Raw genomic sequence first — 17,906 nt, forward strand, 5'->3', positions numbered from 1 at the left:
TCTGGTTTTTGTCCTTAAAAGTTTTTTCCAATCTCCTCAGTCTGACAGGTTTGAGAAGGCTGTGTACTACCTAGATGCTGTAGTGTCATTCATTGAGTGTGGGAATGCATTGGAGAAAAATGCTCAGGAATCCAAGTCCCCGTTCCCTATGTATTCAGAAACTGTGGAATTAATCAAGTAAGCATTGCAAAGCATGTACAAAAGTCAAGTGGGTGGGAAAGAGGTCTGGAAATCAGAGCTTCTAGATTTACTGAAGTTTTGCCACTGACTTTTGAGATCTCTTATCACTCTCCAGTAAAACTGGGTCACTTACCAGTTCGTTCCAGTTGCTGAGGCTTAAAGTGTTTTCATGAAGGTTGAGATGCTTTCTGCTGAGGCTCTTGAAGTCTCTCTACAACACGTAACACGAGAAGCAAAATTATTCCAATTGCTACCTAGTCAGCATTTGTTTAGGGCCTGAGAGAGGTTCCTGACATGGTGAAGACAGTTGAAGCTAGAAATCCAGAAGAATGTCAGTGTTTTGTGATAGATAAATGATACTGTAATCTTTATTTTGTTGTTTACTTGATGTCTTCATTTGTAGATACACTATGAAACTGAAGAATTACTTGGCACCGGATGCTACAGCTGCAGATAAAAGGCTAGCAGTGCTTTGGTATGTGTATTCTGAACTTAATACAGTGCACTGATTAATTTCAAATGTTTTATCTGCATGAAATGCTGTATTACACTGAGTTGTCAGGTGTTTCTGAACCAAATATATGAGTTTTCCACTTGGCTGTATGTAAAGCTTAATGCTGTATATCTGAGTAGTGTAAATTGGGGCAGAGGGGATGTTGACCACAAGGGCCAAGTCTTTGAAATATTAAGGAAATTACTAGATTTGTACGCAGTAACAGCAGAAAGGGTGGGGGTCCTTCCTATGTACTCATCCAGTGATAAGTCCAAATTTGGACTGGCCGTAAAGAATTGTCACTAGGCTCCCAGATGAATGAGGTGGCTGCAGCAGGTATAGAGGACCAGAACCGGTTGGTGTCAGGTGGAAGAGAAAGGGCAGGCCATGGCAGAGTGTGTTCGGCTCAGTATATCCTGACAGGAGCAAAAAAGAAATGAAACCCTTGTCTAGGAAGTAACTTCGTGTTGTCTTCTAAGCAAGATCACTGAAATGTATAGCTCCAGCTTAAGGCACACAGAGCTGGTTTTATTTCCTTGAGAATTTAAAGTGCGTATGGATTGTTCGGTAGACCTACAACTTGAGAGTTGGCAGAGAAAGCTTTAAAAACACAGCTACTAGATTTTTAAACTTAACTCAGTTGTGATAAACTTGACTTTAACTGTAAATGTTTTGTTATTTCTTTGGTCAGCCTTCGGTGTCAATCTCTACTATACCTAAGGCTTTTCAAACTGAAAAAGGAAAGTGCATTGAAATATTCTAAAACTCTGACTGAACATCTGAAGGTAATTGCATATGTATTTTCTGAGAATATTAAAACCTAATCAAATTAAAGCTCTACATCACTTAAAATTCCCGAATCCAATTTTCTGACTGCTACATGTGAACTTGGAATATACCCTATTCAGAACTGGACTTTGAAAGTATATTAAAGTTGAGTAGTTTAAAGCTGGGAAGAGACAGCATGAATTTAAAAACGTTTTTCTTGCTGCAGATATACAAGCTGAAACATCACTTTCATGTTGAAGCTTAAGGGAATTCAGGATCCAGGGGTGTATTACATGGGCTGCAGCTATTCAGCCTTCGCCAAAGCTGGCACCAGCGCCAACTTCTAATTCAAAACCAAATTGGTCTTTCTGAGTTTTTGTTGTTTGCAGTGGGATGTTCGATCCCCCCCGTGAACTTACCTAAATTCCTCTGCAGCTGATTTAAAAGTGCTGTCAGGGAAAGGAGACAAGAGACACGTCCTTTGAATTAATTTATTTGAATCAAGATGTTATAGATGAGAAAAACAGCTACGATGCTTCTGTAACGTTACTCAGTCCTTAACCTAGAGTGAGATTTTCAACGGAACACTTGGGAAGAGGTGATGAATGTCATTGGGTTTCTCTGAAACTTCCAGCTATCGGTACGGCGAGGAAACAGGCCTGTCACATGCCTGACTTCGCAGAGTTTTTGAGACACCTTTAATTGTTCAGTGCTAGTAATAACAGGGACTTCTTCCTATTAATGAGCTGAAAAAATAAAATGTTATCCTAAGAGGCAGTGGGATCTAATGATTAGAACAAAGGACCACTCCAATCCTATATATGTTTAATGGCCTTTGTGTTGCTAAAATAATCCTTTAATTTGTGTCTTAGTCATCAGTAAGAAAGGATGTTTTCCCAAATTTGAATTTACTTTCATATTATTCAGAATTTTGGTTATTGCTTAAAAGAAAAATGACAAAAATTAATTTGGTCAAAAATAACCAATGAAATAACCAGATAAAGTATAACTAGTTAAAGTATAAACATAAAGCAGGTGACAAATTTATTTTTCCCCAAACAGAATTCCTATAATAATTCTCAAGCACCGTCGCCTGGTATGGGAAGGTAAGTAGTAAAAGCTGTTACCTGCATTTCTCAATTTATAGCTAGTTTTCTACATAAACTGTGTGCCTGGGGTTCTCAAAGAGTAGCTTTTCACTCTTTAAAGCGTTGGGGTGATTGTTCTAAGGGTGTAGATTTTGCTTCGGTTGGTTGCGTGATTATTCTGATAAAAGGTTTGGAAGACTGCTGCTTGTGATAGTGCTCTGCAGAGAGTTTGTCAGGCAACTCCTTGTTCCAAAAAAAAAAAAAAAAAAAGGGTCAGTGTGTCACTAACACACAAGTCACTCATTTCAGTGAGTTTTGTTGTTTTATTTAATGCTTTTTCCCTCAAAACAATAGCTTTGTTTAACACTGCAAGCCTGGACGGCTACAAATGCTTTCAGGGTTGTCTGTTCCATAGTATAGCAGTTTGCTTTTATTCTTTAAAACCCAGCAATGGGCCTTTGATAGATTACGCTGGGAGTGTTAGGAGGGCATTTCACATTTGCATCGTGTTATCTGAAAGTGTAACATGGCAGTATAGTTACCATGTAGTTGTAATGTTATTATTATTATTCTTCAAGGTTCCATTTATTTAAACAATGAATTTAAGCTTTTATTGAATTAAAAGATGATGAGGTTTGGTGATTTGGCTGTGAGGCTAAAACGTAAGAGTTGGAGGATCCTCAGCAGTTGTTACCAGCTCATGCACTTCGTTTGTGGGGCAAATCCTGAGTTCTTGATGTGTGAGGTCTCTTCCCACCCTGCGATGTGGGAAGAGAGGTCTTAGAGAGTATTAATCGTACAGCATGATATGTCTGAAATACATATATTTGCATTTTACAATGTAATGTTTTTTTTTGGATAAGCAGCAAGCCTGTCGGTATGCCGTCTCCAGTCTCTCCAAAGCTGTCTCCAGGGAATTCAGGAAATTACTCTTCCGGGGCAGCCAACCCTTCAGGGAGCGGGTCTTCGGTGACGATCCCCCAGAGGATCCATCAGATGGCAGCCAGCTACGTCCAAGTTACGTCCAACTTCCTCTATGCCACTGAAATTTGGGACCAAGCCGAACAGCTGTCTAAAGAACAGAAAGGTAAGGGCTGGCAGAGGTGGATTATAAGATCGGATGGACCCGAGTGTGCTGAAATGCTCACAGGCTTTGAATTTTGGAGTTGCGGTTAATGGTGCACAGGATGCTTAACCAGCTCCTCTGCAAAAGTAAGACGGAAAGTTAGACCTTGGATTATGGTGATACCCTGAGCTGGTTGTCTTGGTTGTCAAGGCGGTGTTGGAGCTGTAATGTTTCCTACCAGCTATGTGTTTCAAAAAAATAAAAATCCTTGTTGCATTTCCTGTAAAACGTTAGGTGTAGGAAGAAAGAGGAACTTGGTACGTTTTCATTTCTGAAATTCTGAAGTGAAATACAGTTTTGAGGGGGAAGGCCAAGGAAGTTTGACAATAGTTTAACCGTAGTCTAATTATTCTTATCAACCAGTCTTCTGCAAAAGAGTAAAGAAATTGATTAGAAAGGACCTTTTTCCTTTATTTTTATTCTTCCATCATTCAGCCATCTTTCTTTTCTTCTATCGATGTTAATCTAAAGGATTCATGCGGAAAAGATGAGGCGTGTGGGTGTAATATTTCCCATATAAAAATACGTGCATAGTTTAACTTGTGTTTCTGTTGTTTTAGAGTTCTTTGCTGAACTGGATAAAGTTATGGGCCCTCTGATTTTTAATTCGAGCATCATGACAGACCTAGTGCGTTACACCCGTCAGGGATTACATTGGTTGCGCCTGGATGCCAAGTGATATTTTGAACTGAAGGAACGGAAAATCGAACACATTTTTCTCGCTGCCTCTGATTTATCTCCACAACACTGTGTCATGTCAATAAGGAAGACTGCCATAACATATTGCTTAGTTGACACTAAGAGCAAGGAATGCTTTCACATGTCTCCCATCCTCATTTGTGTTTTGTGTTTTAACCCCAAATCATCTGGTTAATGGACTTCCTCAGTATTCCCGTTTTAAGTTATTTAAATATTTTAAAATTTGCTACATGCAAAGATGTAGTTTTGCTGATCTATCATGGATAGACCATTGGAATTCCAGTCATAATACATAAATAGTCAGTTTAAATCCTATTTATTTTAATTTTTTTAATTTTAATTTTGAAAAGCCCAGTTTGGGGCAGTTTTTAGCTGTTTCTTCCCTAAATTTACCCTTTCGAGTACTTAGCAGAAATTAAACATAGACACTTTATTTAAGTACTTTGTGAGCTTTGTTACTCTGTAATGTCTTGTGGTGGTAGAGCCTGTAAAAGGAACTAGGGTTGATAGGTTCTAACGTGTAGGGACACCATACTTTTCATGCCTAATGCCTATGAGTCAACTAATAAATGACAACTACAGATTTATTATTGCAGAATTTGTACTAAATAGAAAAGTTCCAGATATTCTTCTACGTATTAAGATACTTCATTTAAATGAATTATAAAGAAATTTATATGGAAAAGTATTTAGCTGGATCTGACTTGGATTGTTTTCAAGGCAGTTTCAAAACATCGATTAACACTATAACAATCACAAAACATTACAGTAATTTGCATTTAATGTAATATCGAAGTAATGGCGTAGGAATGAACTTCAGTCTGATAGGTGCGATGCATACAGGAAAGGTTTCCGAAATGGACAATCTTGTGCTTTTTTGTATCTCTTCATTTAAAATGCATTTTGTTTCCTTGGTTGTCGTTTTTTGACACTTACAAAATGGGTGAACTTTGCGGTTCAAAAGCCAACAGTAGTTAAATTCCTACCAGAACTGTCATTTGCATCTTTTCCATTGACTGCGAAACCAGGAATCTTAAGTAGAAGTCGAGGTCCATTTTTTCCTTTTAGGGCCTGATAGGTAACGGACACTACAGGATGACAGTGCAACAGCCATCGTGGGGTGGGAGCACACCTGCTATTACAGGGAAATCGTCTGACTCTTTTGATGCAGAACGGATTTAAAACGTGTATTTACCCCGTGTTAATGAAGGTCCCGTTAATGTTTGATGGAGCGTAATATTCACTTGCCAGGGAGCGACTTGGTGCAACAGGAATGGTTCATGGAGTTGCAGTTGGCTGCTCTCAAACAGTGTAAACCAAAGTACCTTTCCACATAAGGTGCTTGTCCGAGTAAAAGGTTTAAACTGCTACTGCTTTCAGTATTGCTTAGTGCCCCTAACATGTCTGGTGTGCCTTATGCCTTACTTTTAGATGAAGATTTTATGAACTGTTTACAAGATGTTTTACAGCAGGACCAGGTATACTGTATGCAGTGGTCTTCTGCAGTACTTTGGTAAAATTCCATTTCCTTTTTAAAAGTACTAGTGTCTGTCACACAAACTGACTTCTCCTTGCGGTGGTCTCCTTTCGAAGAGTCAAACTCTGAATCCTTTGGAGTGAGATTGTGGAATGCTGCTTTGTTTTCTTTCCCATTTAACCCTTTATTCTGTACCAGATATGAACGTGCATGTTCAGGAAAATTATTGCACTAAATTTTTTGTGTAGTTGTAGTTAAGTGCCAAAATCACGGCAACCTCGAGAGAAGGAATAGAATTCTACGCTACTTAGTACTGCAGTATGTCCTATGGGCTTTAAGAGTTTAGAAGTTTTGCAAATTAGTAACCTACTAAAAGGTAGCTGCATATTCGTAGAGCTTCCTTTGCGTTCCAGCGTGTTTTGTACTTCCAGAAAAGCTTTGCTACGTACGAACTGATACATGGTTAACAGACCTGTGACTTTTTCCATGATAGCTGAATTTCCTCTTCGGGTCTGTTGGAGCATCCTTTTTATTGAATCACTGTGCAAGGTCACGTTTCTGTTAGTGTTTGCTGTTCGAGACAGAACTCTGTACCCTCAAACTCCGCATCTTGGTTACTGGGACACTGTCAACTATTTTTCCTTTAATACTCTAAAGTGCCTAGCACACTTTTGACGCTATATAAAAATACCTTCGTAGAAGTTGCATTCATAGTTTATTTTTTGTGTAGTGCTGCACTAGCCAGCATGGCTGTTTTTTGGCTTGCTCCTTTGTGCACAGTTACCATTACTGTTAGCAGGAATGGTCTCATCTCTGGGAATTTTTTTTCCTTAACTAGAGTCCCACAAATACCTTTTGGTGTCACGCTGAATTGGTCTCTTAAAAATGTATCGCTTATCCCTAGATCAGTGGATCTTAAAAAATTGTCTTCGAATGAGCGGAAGACGTTTTACATCGTGTCAAAATGTGGACCTGAACTGGTTGAAAGTGTCCCACCCAAACAGTACACTTCGTAGTGAAATGCCCTCTAGAGTGCTGTCCCAGGTCTTCTGTCTGTACGGGAGATGTGCAGTGGTCTTGGTAATTGAAAAGAAATGCCTTACGCATCTGTGGCTATTTCAAACAGATAAATTGAAGCTTTGCAATTCCAAAAGCATATCTTAATTTGGGATTTACCATTGTTTTCCGAGAGAAAAGTTATGTGCTTTGTCAGATTTCATAGCTAAAAAAAATGCAAGTACGTACTAGGCTTCCATCCCTCTGCCAAAGTGCAGGCGAGCGGTCTAAACCTGTCCTCTCGTACCTCTACACAACAGCGGTGGAGATGCGTGTCACTTCGGTACTCGCGCAAGTCGCACGAGTGACTACCGATGAGGGAATCCCTAACTCCTGCCTTCCGAAACGATTCCCTAGACAGTTGTCTATTAAATACATATCGACGCCGTAATTTTAATTCCCTCACTGAACGCGGTCCCAGTTGGTGAATCTTAAAAATGGCTTAATCAGACTAGGCTTGCTCAGATATCGAGACTATTTGAATTTGCTGTCAAACTTGCCGGTTCCTAGGTGATAAGGTGCAACCATTTATAATTATAAACAAATCTTCAGGACACCAGAGTAAAACAGCCCGAGACTTTTATTTTGATTTGAAACTATTAGCCATAAAGCAGAGCATATGGATGGCTCTTCTTGGCTTTTGATGGCAGTATGCAATTTGTATTGTATGTGTCTTTTAATATATATGTATATATATATGAACTCAGTCTGTCCAAAGTATATGTTATACTTGTTTTTAGATTATGGTGCAACTGACTATATTGATATATTATTTATTGAGTGCTGAAATCACCATCTTACTGGTGATAAATCTTGCATATTATACAGGAGTGCAATGTATATTCCTTTAGATTGCTGAGGCTTGATTGCTGTGATAACGAAAAAATGCCCTGAAATGTATTTATGAATGGCCCCAACATACAGAGAGTCAGTACTTTATGGAAATAATGTAGCGCTTGCCTGGGGCAAGTAAAATAAAGCCGTAGGCAGATGATTATGTAGTTTGCCAAAATGGCGAACCACTGGAAAGAGAGACTACCTTTGCTGTATTTAATATTTCATTTACCTAACAGATATTTGCTGTCACTGCGGTGTTTATATTAAGGCAGATACAAAAGGGCCTGAGCAAGTCAAGTTTGAATTACCCATTGGGGAGTAAACAACTTCCAAATTCTTAGATTTCCGACAAATACTTTGGTCAGGGGTTCAGTTACTCCATCTGATGAATCAGTGTTATGGAAAACCCTGTGTTTCCAAGCAACAAAGTTAATGCTAGACACCTTTAAGTCTAAAGGGTAGCCAAAGCGTTTGCTAGCCAACTCCGACAAACCCAGACCTATTCCAGGAGACAGATTTCCGAAGTAGGAAGGTTACGTAAACTCGAACAATCAGGGAATCGCGACGTACGTCCAGCTCCGTTACTTTTCGAGGAATTGGTCTCTGCTGCCGTGATGCCGTTTGAAAACAGCAGTGTTGGGGCGGGGGGAGGCAGGGAGGGGAGGCTCAGCTGCGCAGTCCGTAAATCCTTTCTTCTCTCGGTAGGAGCAGGGCAGAGCGGCAGCTCTGGTCCGTGCTAGGTCAGCCTCGCAGACGGCCTTAGCTCTCTGCTCTTTGCCAATACTCGGCCGAGTTCCGCTCGAGGTCACCGTACGGAGCAATGCGAAATGCTGTGGTACAGCGTAGAGTTTATGTAGGCTATCTTTATGTAAATGCTTCACCTGTTTTAATTTCATCTGGAAACTCGATGGAAGGGTATCCGTTCCTGTTGTAACTCTCCACGCCTGCTAACGGAGCTGATACAGGCAAATTGGAATGCAGTGTTCCCTGTCTTCAGTTTTTATATGCAACCCTCATCGTTGATGTGGTTGGGTGCACAGTACTTCCGCAGCATTTGTTTGTGGCTGCATTGGCATTATCCATCTGAAAACTCAACTCTAAGGACCAGGCATGACTTTTGCAAGCACAGTTCCTGACATTTGTATCTGGTCCCCCTTTTAAATTGTTTTAAGAAATTTTGTATATGGAGGATAAAGTGCTTATATATTTATTAAAAATCCTTTATCTTATTTGAAATTATTCTTTGGTGAAGAAGGGTTTTTCTTTTGGGGGAGGGCTTGTGGGTGGGGGAAGGTAACTTTTAACCTGTCACTTATAAATGAAGCCCTTATTAATCATACGGAAAGGTACTGTTAGTAACTATTGGGATGTCTCTGTTTTATGCTTTGTACATGACAAGTCCATGTGTTACATTTCGTTTCTATCGAAATATTTAGGCATCTGTCTTCAACCAAAACCTAAAAAAAAACAAACTGTGATTTTTATTTGTTGCAATACATTTGAAATTTCAAAGGGTACTTTGGGGCTCAAAATTAGGATTTCTAAGTCAGTATGTGCATTTCACGTAATAAAGCTGTTAATGGTGAGCAAAGTATTATATACTAACTAGATTTTTTTCCACATCTGTATAGTATATTCTATGTATTTTGTGGTATTGAGATTATAGAAAGTTTAGTGTCTGAAACATGCGTTTAATGTGTATTTTTAAACAAATTTATGGCAATTAAAATATTTGGAGAAAAGGGTATCACATTTCAATTTGTAAAGATCTTTTTAACTACTGTGTCATTAAAATGCTTTGTACAATGCAAAACTGTAACTGGAGAAACTAAGTTTAATAAATATCAAATAGATTTTCTGTATTAAACTTCAAAAACACTGTGCTCGTATCTGTTGCATGGCTTTTCTCCTCCCTGGTATTGCATTTTTAAGCAGAGTTTTCTTTTTTGATCCTAGTGCTCTGTGTATAACAAAAGGAAAATAGCATTCCGTATTTGTGTCCTAGACTTGGGGATATTTGTCTAATTGAAAGTGGCTTCGTTTCTCTCAGCCCTCTGAGTTAACGTGCCTCTGGTCAAAATTGGATTTTGATCAATTTATTTTAAAATCGTAGATAATTTAGTGGCAAAAGTCAGTCTAGGACATTTTTTGATTAGAAAAATTTGATTGAAGTAATTAAAAGTAAATACTTTCCCTTCCCGTTATCGCTGGATATATTTGGGATATTGAAAATGCTATCAGTATTATCAGTTTGTTTGCTCCCTCTTTCTAACAGGCCTTTATCTAAAGTACTGATAAGAGTTCAGCTGTTGAGACTGAAATGAGATGGAAGCATGATCTACTTTATGCACTTGCCAGGTTGAAGGATAAATGTCTAAAGTCCAGTTTGAAATAAGCTCTCCTACTTGAAACGCCTGATGTGCACTCACCAGACACTTTGCTCACCGGATACAAGGAAAACCAAGGTGGTTTGCTGAATACAAATTTTTAATTCACACCTTAAAAAAAAAAAGAACCATTACAAAAAAAACCAAAATGAACACGAGGTGCAGAGTCCTTTTATTGAGCTTGGCCAGAGTCATCCTGAAGCGTGTGCTGCAGAGGTACAGCCTTGGTTAGGAAATGCTCTCAAGCTCTTTGAAGTCCTTTTATCAGTTCATGTGACAGATTCTATGTTAAATATATTTATTGCTCGATTCACTGTCCTAGCTTTTGAACGGTCCATAAATATTTCACAAGTAGAGCAGGGCATTGTTAGCAGTAACAGCGATGGGTGTTCTTCATCGTGACAGGTCACTCCGAGGCTGTTCTAAGGAAACAGCGGTTCTTCCTGGAAAAGAAAACATCATCGGGCACTGACAGCTCGGACCGAGCTGCGCAGGGCTCAGACGCACATCCGCAGGTACAGCCTTAGCAGCGCTCCTCTTACCCAGCCGTTGCAACAGTGCTCGCATTCAGCTCATGGAGCCGTGCACATTGTAGTCGCCTCTTTAACTCTATTTGGTTCGTCTTGAGTCATTTTATGTTCTTTGCTTTGCATAACAATGCCATAATGCACGTTACGCAGGGCTATATGGTCAGGCTGCGGTGTAGAAATTACACCCAATAGAAATCCCTTTCTGTCTGTATCTTCCTGTAGCTGCTGTTACAGTTCCCCTATGTTAATCAGGAGAACCGAATGATGCATTTCAAATACATGCAAAACAGCAGCCTGACCACCGTGTCCTATTACAGTTACGTATAGCAGAAAACAGATATATTCCACCCTGTCTCTGTTTGCTTTCTGGTGTATGTACAGTAGGTGCTGCGCTAAATCGGCTTTCTGTCACTAAGTGGTAATTTTAACGAATCAATTTATGTAGTTGGACAATTTGCTCATGTCTAGTGTTCATGAGAACTAAATGGCTTTTGATATTTTAGTTGTCTTTTAAACTATGAGCTTCAGTAATCACCTTTGATTAATTTAGGGTAAGATACTGCTTTTAATTAATACATGCTTTAAAGTGAACAGTATTGGCTTTAAGAAGGATTAATTTTAAAGTGTCTAAGTGAGTACCTAGAAGCTGTCTAGAATCCTGTGTTCTTTTTTGAAAAGACAGGTTATTTGGGGTTGCAACGAAAGGACTAAGGCTTGTAATCAAGGGCACTTGGACTCTGCTCTGTTTGCATTGCTTACAAAAGAGGTCTAAATCTATTGCCCCATCCCTATTCTGGGGATCTTTTTATATGCACAGAATTAACTCCATACCTTGTCTGGGTGAGAATAAGCGAGAACTTCCTCTCCATAATACAATACCAAGCGCCGCTGAGCCTGACCTTTGATGGGGATTAGTTACCTGCACAGCATTGTAATGCATTCGCTGTTATCCCTGCACGAGGCTCCAACGGGTCTCAGCGAGACTCCTCTCCAGAAAGGTGTCATCCTCCTCTGTCTCGTTAGCCGAGGCTGTCGTCGGTGCAGGGCAGCACAGTCTGTCTGAAACAGAGTTGTAGCGTGGCTGTCAGGAGCACGCGGCAACTGTAGGCACTTGGTCATGCTGATGCTGAGGTCAGTAGTCTTAAGTGAAGAACTTGAAATCTTTCTCGTTTTCAGATCATAGCATGCTCTGTTAAAGTATACTTGCTTGTATCCTAACCCCAAAGAAGTATAAAAGTTAACTACGTTTTTTAATCTCCTTGGGAGGGAAGGCAGAATTACTTGCTAAGTTCTGTCTCAGAGTAACTCAGTATTCACGAGGCAGTTACTCCACTTCTTTATGATGTTGAATCCTCTGAAAGAGCTCTACTGTCACCCCTGACTCCTGCCAGTTATTCTTATTCATGCAAATCGTAACAGTCCGTATTAACTACCTGACCATTTGAATTAGCACTTTAAATAGTTATCTCTATTTACCTGGCTGAGCAGCAGTGAGCAGAGCAAAAAGACTGCCATCATTTTCCAACAGTGCATCTTCACGGTATGAGCTGTCACTTCGACCGTAGGACCAGCCTTGGGGGGAGGAGGTAGGAAGAGCCCCAAATAGAACTTCCCAAGCTTCAGCTAGATTTTTATAGACTTCATTCTCTTATCATGGCATCAGCTGTCAGTCATTACAGGAACAAAGTTCGTTTTGGAGCAAGAAGGAATTACTAAGTTAGCATCTGCTGAAGCGATCTGGTTCAAGGCCTGTCTCTCTAGCTAATGATTTACTCTCCTTCCACTTGTACTTTGTCTGGTCAGCTTACCAGTTGTGCCAACTGTTCCTTTTTTTAAAACCAGCCTTACATGTTACCAGAACTCCATGGGGTATTTGCAAGCAAAAAGGTGGTTGGCCCAAAGTATTATGGTAAAGATCAAAAAGCCATAACCTTATTTAACTTCTGGGACATTCACAGTGTGTGCGGCTTTCGGTTTGTCAGCTGGGGGTAAGTATTGTGTTACCAAGCTTTTATGGAGCAGAGAATCATGCTTTTGGTTCTGCTTCTCGTTCTTGGTACATGAAAGAATCATGAGGAAGTTACTTAACCTTCCTTTCCATGCACACAGTACTCAAAATGCAGATGTAATACTTTTCAGATGGGTTTGGGAATGTAAAAAGTATGTTATGCGTGATAAATAATAGACCTCTTCTTCCAAGGGTCCTAACGTGTAGTCAAAGATAACCTCTAGATAGCTAATCCCAAAAGCAGAAGAGGCTGCTGCAAGGGTTTTCTGGAGCTGAGTTGCTCCGTGTGGCAAGACTGGTTTCTTCAGGTGAGCCGTCTCTGCTGTAGTCTGCCTCTGTACCTTACAGTGTAACTCACCACCAGTCTTCTACAAGGTGCCAGCAACTGCCATTGATGTGGATGGGCAGTTTGCAATTAAGAGGAACCTTAATTTTTTGCCATTGTGAAATGAGATTGCAACAGCCTGGAGAAAAGAATGTTTAAGAAGAGCTGTCTGTCACCTCTCATCTCTCTAATCCTCTCGGCTTACAAACACTGGGACGAGCGGGAGAAGCGTATGTCTAAGATTACCAGTCTTTAAATGGACCTCGCTGGTACTCGCTGCTCCTCCTCACCTGTGAGATCTTGTGCATCTGGCTCCCACATCAGTCCCACGTACGCCGTATCTGTCAGGTACAAGATTTTTGAGATTGCAGAGTAACCTAAAGAGAATACCAACTTACTGTGTGGAGTACATGCAGGTTTTGGAGCACACTATGTTTTAAGTTACTTCAAGTCAGAAGATACTGTATAAAAGAGCGAACTATGTTTTAGCTACATTGTAAATACAAATCTGGATGTAATGGGCTACCATTTTCTGTGATTGCTTAATATGGACACATAAGTGCCAGCGTGGAAGGCAAGTTAGATTAAGATAATGCTGTGTTGTCAGGTTCTTGTCTACAGACAATTACCCCTTAGCCCAAACTTTGCTGGGATTAAATAAAAACCCTTCCCAGCATAAGGTCTACAACCACTATTAGAAAATTTGTTCTTTTCCTAGGGTGGTTCTTACACTCTTTCCTCTGGCCTGTTTGTCTTGCTTCCCTGGGAGGAGGAATCAAAACCCTTCATTATTTCACCTTCCTGGGTCTTATGAAGGGAAGGAAATGGGACATTAAATCATGGCACATCAAACAGCTGTCCTTAAAAGTTTCTTTTACGTTTGCCTGTGAACTTCTCAATTGTTTTTCCCTGAAGTCCTTTCTTTACATGCATCTGAGCTCTAATTGCTGCTATTTCCACTAGGCACTAGTATAGAACAGAGAAAGGAAAACAAGAGGCAGCAGCAGTAGTCTTGGCTTCATCTGTGGAGCACAGGATTTGAAATGACAGCTCTTTCCACTCTGACAGCAGTGCCCTCTGTAAGTCGTCGTTTCTCAACTTTTTTGGCTAGGTAAGACTAGTACTTTGTGACAATGTGTCAAAATCGTTGTGTGTCTTTCTGGGTTACTAATAGTGTCAGCATATTCCTTTCAGGCAGCAATCCATTTACTCTGTCCAAGAAATTGGGGGGGGGGGGAAGAAAAAGAAAAAAAATTGAACGAATCGTTTCCATGTATGCAAGCCCAGCACACCAGTAAAACGCCACAGCAAAGCTTATAACAACAAAAAAATAAGCCACAAAACATTGCTACTTCTAACATTTCGCGAAGGGAGAACAGAAATGAATTAGATGACCGACAAATTTTCAAACGCCTTGTTCAGGTTCTGAAATACCCACTGGCCAAACTCCCGAATGCCACACGTCCAGCAGCAGCCATCCCTGCTGGTAACAGGTTCTGCATCCGGCTCCCTGCCCGGCAGGCTGGGCCCTGCGGGTGGTTTGGGCGAGCGCAGGGGCACCGGAGGCGGAGGACGGCTCGGCAGGGCTGCGGCAGGCCGGCGGTGGAGCGGAGGGTGAGGAGGCCCAGCCTGCCTGCTGACATTGCAGCAGGGCTGTGCCGCTGCCCGAGCGCTGGCCGGGCTGGGGCGGAGGTGCCACGCTGTTTACAGTAGCCTGTCAGCTGGCTTAGACACAGTTCAGCGGGCTGCGAACAGGGGCAGAGACCTCATGAGAGAGACCGAGGTGAGCTGCTCACCTTCGGCACAGTTGCTGAGACAAAATGCACTGAAAAACAAGCATTTACTGTAGCTACCACCATAAAAGTTCACACGTGCTATCATTTCGGCTACCCGTCAGCTGCTGTGGGTGCTCTTGGAGGCTAAATAAGCAGGAGACAAGTAGTTTTGAATAAAGTCTGCCTCTAGACGTCTTTGCCAGCTCTCGCAATCGTAGTAGTCAGTTCGTTGCTCCCTGCTTGCTTAAGCTGCCTAGAAAATACCAACGAACTGAAACGCAGAGTTAAATTTAAGCACAGAATATTTCTGGCACAACTTCCAGCACTGGAGGACTTGTATTACCCCCGTTTATACCAACCTCAGACTGTATTTGGAGTAAACACAAGAGCAGTAGGAGCAGCCGCTAAGACTGCGCTTAGTCTCATGTGCTTTTTAAACGTATCTTAAGAGCCCCAAAAGAATGAAGCATTCAGCTGTGAAAATTGCATACCCCCCAACTTCCTGAGTGAGAGACTGAGCATCTTTGTCTTCCAGACAGCCCAGCCCTGAGCACACCCGGAAACATCGCTCCCACCCTGCGGATAAGATAAACTCGGTACCAGCTGCAGGAATAGCACAACAGGGAGAGAAACGTGTTGCGCTGCGTGGGGCGTGAGCTTGAGACAGTCAGCTGAAGACTGAAAGGGAAAAAAAGGAATAAAAGAACCAGCCAGATGTTCTGGACTTGGAACAGCAAAGCTTGTTTATATACTTAGAGCCTCAGGGGAGATTTCTTTGTCACATACTTAAGCAACTTTACTACTAGGATTTGTTTTTAAATCATCTTCAGGTATTAAACAGTCTTGTTTCTGCTGGTAGTTTCCAAGAAGCTTCTCATCCAGCCTGTTAACACTAATCAGATATCAGAATTGCAGTTAATCATCCAACTAACATTAATTAATATAACTAGGTCATTAGAATCACAGAATCATAGAGCAGCCCAGGTTGGAAGGGACCTTGAAAGATCCTCTGGTCCCACCTTTTGTGGGAGGGGAGCCCAGATGAGGTTAGCCAGCACCCTCTCCAGTCACAGCTGGAAAACCTCTAGCTGGGGACTCCACCGCGTCCCTGGGGAGCTTGTTCCAGCGAATGATTGTTCTCACTGTAAAAAATTCCTTTCCTACATCGAGGTGAAACCTCTCCCGGTGCAGCTTGTACCTGTTGCCCCTTGTCTTCTGCACGGGGCTCCTTGTGAAGGGAGAGCCTCTGTATGGAGGGTCAAAGTCCACGTTCGGTCCTGAGCCATCAGCCAGCTCATGCAGTTCTGGTCAATACCAAATCAGGTGGCCTGTTTGATTCTCACAGCTCTCAAGGTTAAAGGAAAAAGAAGCGGCCAGCGATGGAAAGATAAAGGGAGCAACGAGCCGTTATTTCCCATCACCTCTAGCTGGAGGCAGCCCTCACTACACTAGTTATACTGAGAAACGTTTCAAAGAAACAGGAGTCAAAAGGCTGGAAATGCTCTCACGTAAAAACGTCTGAGCGCACAGAACTTCCGCCCGATTATCTCTCTGTACAGAGCGAACCAGACAGAGAGTTGATGCGACTCACCTGAAACATCTCAAGACACAGATTTCACACAAAGTCATGGGGCAAAGTTAACATTTATTAGACGAGACTTATCTCCCTCTTAATACCCTGCTAGTCATGGGAACAAGCTTCGCAACGCGAAGTTGATAATACAGTGAGGTAACAATCTCCTTAGCAACTCGATTACTGGTCGTTTTCATAGTCAGCGGGGTTCTTCCTCTTCAGTCTCTCAAACTCTTGTGTTCCCCAGGAGTAAAGGAGATAGGCTCCCAGAAAAGCTGGAAAGGAAAGGGGACACTCACGAGTCTCCCTGCAATAACCACAAAAGCGGGCTCCTGTGACAAGAGACAGCGTTACACAAGGCCACCGCTACGCAGAGGCCTGCCCCGGCCTTCCCCCCATCCCCAAAACGCCGATGCTGAGGGGAAAAATAAAAGAGCGGCTCGATCCCTCAAGGCCGCGCCTGAGGCATCTCCCAGCGTTACTCACGGGGCACCACCTTGAAGACCTGGGAACTGAAACGCCGCCAGACGTTGGGCAGCCCCTGCGAGAAGACGTTGGGGAAGGCGCGCTGCTCGAAGGGCGAAAGGCTGTAGGTGATGACATGGCGAACCCGCGCCAGGTTACCGAAGTGAAGGCCCATGGCGCCTGGGTGTCACCTTCCTCAGCAACGCTGGAGCCGCCGTCCGCCCCGGAAGCGGAAGCGGCATCTCCGATGCCGCTTCCGCTTCCGGGGCGGACGGCGGCTCCTCCCTCAGTCGCTCCCTGACGGCTGACAGGGCGGTTTGTGACCGCTGCCGCCCCTATAAAATCAGTTTATATATCGCAATTGTAATATTTTAATCACGGTGAAATATCCCCTGAGCGGGGGTTTCAAAAGCGAGCCAATACCGTTTTGTTTGGGGGGGGGGGGAGGCCTCACGGGAGCGCTTAATAATCCTCATTAACATCAAATAGAAGCTGACCGTCATAGAAGGGGCCACCTTTTTGTGGCGATGATGGTAGCAAGATCTTGAATATTAGAATTATTATTAGAATAAGGATCACTGCAGACCAAATGGTGTAGCAACATAAATCCGCCCTGGAGAGTGTGGTCTCAACCAGTATTACTGAGGTTTATTACTATTATAAACTTACATTACTGAGGTTTATTACTATTATAAACCTCCGTTACTGAGGTGATGTATTCCTGAAGCTGCTTGTGTTGCAGCCAACCCAAAAGTGCAGTTTCTTTAGCTTGACTTCAGGACTTTTATCTTAAATAGGCTTTTCCATTTGTGCCAAAGAAAGAATTAACTTTATTTTTCCTCCCTGGGGGCTGTTTGAAAGGGATTGGCGGGAGTGACGCTGGGTTGGTTTAATTCAAATTGCCATGTTGTATCAGGCAATTTGAATTCAACCAACCAAATACAGTGTTGACCCTGGGCTGGGATTTTTTTTTTGTTTATTTAACATCAAGATATTTGCCTTGAGCTTTTGGTATTTATTTCAAACTTACCTTCAATGAGAGCCAAAGCAAGCGCTATTTTTAGTTCAACGGTTCCAGACTAATACAGTCTTCGATTAGGGACTGCATTTTGCTAGAAG

At 42.0% G+C, this 17,906-nt stretch overlaps 3 protein-coding genes across 9 annotated transcripts in view; 1 reads left to right on the forward strand and 2 right to left on the reverse strand.

The window, feature by feature from the left end:
- Positions 1–9,196, forward strand: part of AFF4 (ALF transcription elongation factor 4) — a 53,427-nt gene extending 44,231 nt beyond the window's left edge. For 6 of the 7 annotated variants that reach the window (XM_075509881.1, XM_075509877.1, XM_075509883.1 and 3 more), the window contains 6 exons: positions 41–177; positions 584–655; positions 1,365–1,458; positions 2,504–2,547; positions 3,393–3,616; positions 4,216–9,196. In XM_075509881.1, coding sequence (XP_075365996.1) covers positions 41–177; positions 584–655; positions 1,365–1,458; positions 2,504–2,547; positions 3,393–3,616; positions 4,216–4,334 — 690 coding nt within the window. In that variant the 3' untranslated portion in view covers positions 4,335–9,196. The remainder of the gene's footprint in view (positions 1–40; positions 178–583; positions 656–1,364; positions 1,459–2,503; positions 2,548–3,392; positions 3,617–4,215) is intronic. The other variant, XM_075509878.1, reaches the window with a different exon arrangement.
- A 1,105-nt stretch (positions 9,197–10,301) lies between these two features.
- Positions 10,302–12,183, reverse strand: LEAP2 (liver enriched antimicrobial peptide 2). The gene is made up of 3 exons (XM_075509841.1): positions 12,118–12,183; positions 11,561–11,700; positions 10,302–10,554 (listed from the first exon to the last, which is right to left on the reverse strand). Exons 1-3 carry the CDS (start codon positions 12,172–12,174, stop codon positions 10,518–10,520), a joined length of 234 nt encoding a protein of 77 aa, XP_075365956.1. The 5' UTR covers positions 12,175–12,183; the 3' UTR covers positions 10,302–10,517.
- A 4,191-nt stretch (positions 12,184–16,374) lies between these two features.
- Positions 16,375–17,022, reverse strand: UQCRQ (ubiquinol-cytochrome c reductase complex III subunit VII). Its single transcript, XM_075510038.1, has 2 exons — positions 16,809–17,022; positions 16,375–16,597 (listed from the first exon to the last, which is right to left on the reverse strand). The coding sequence occupies exons 1-2, from the start codon at positions 16,960–16,962 to the stop codon at positions 16,503–16,505; spliced, it is 249 nt and encodes an 82-aa protein (XP_075366153.1). The 5' UTR covers positions 16,963–17,022; the 3' UTR covers positions 16,375–16,502.
- Positions 17,023–17,906: the final 884 nt, after the last annotated feature.

The sequence above is a fragment of the Mycteria americana genome, chromosome 8 (assembly GCF_035582795.1).
Source record: "Mycteria americana isolate JAX WOST 10 ecotype Jacksonville Zoo and Gardens chromosome 8, USCA_MyAme_1.0, whole genome shotgun sequence".
Classification (NCBI taxonomy): domain Eukaryota; kingdom Metazoa; phylum Chordata; class Aves; order Ciconiiformes; family Ciconiidae; genus Mycteria; species Mycteria americana.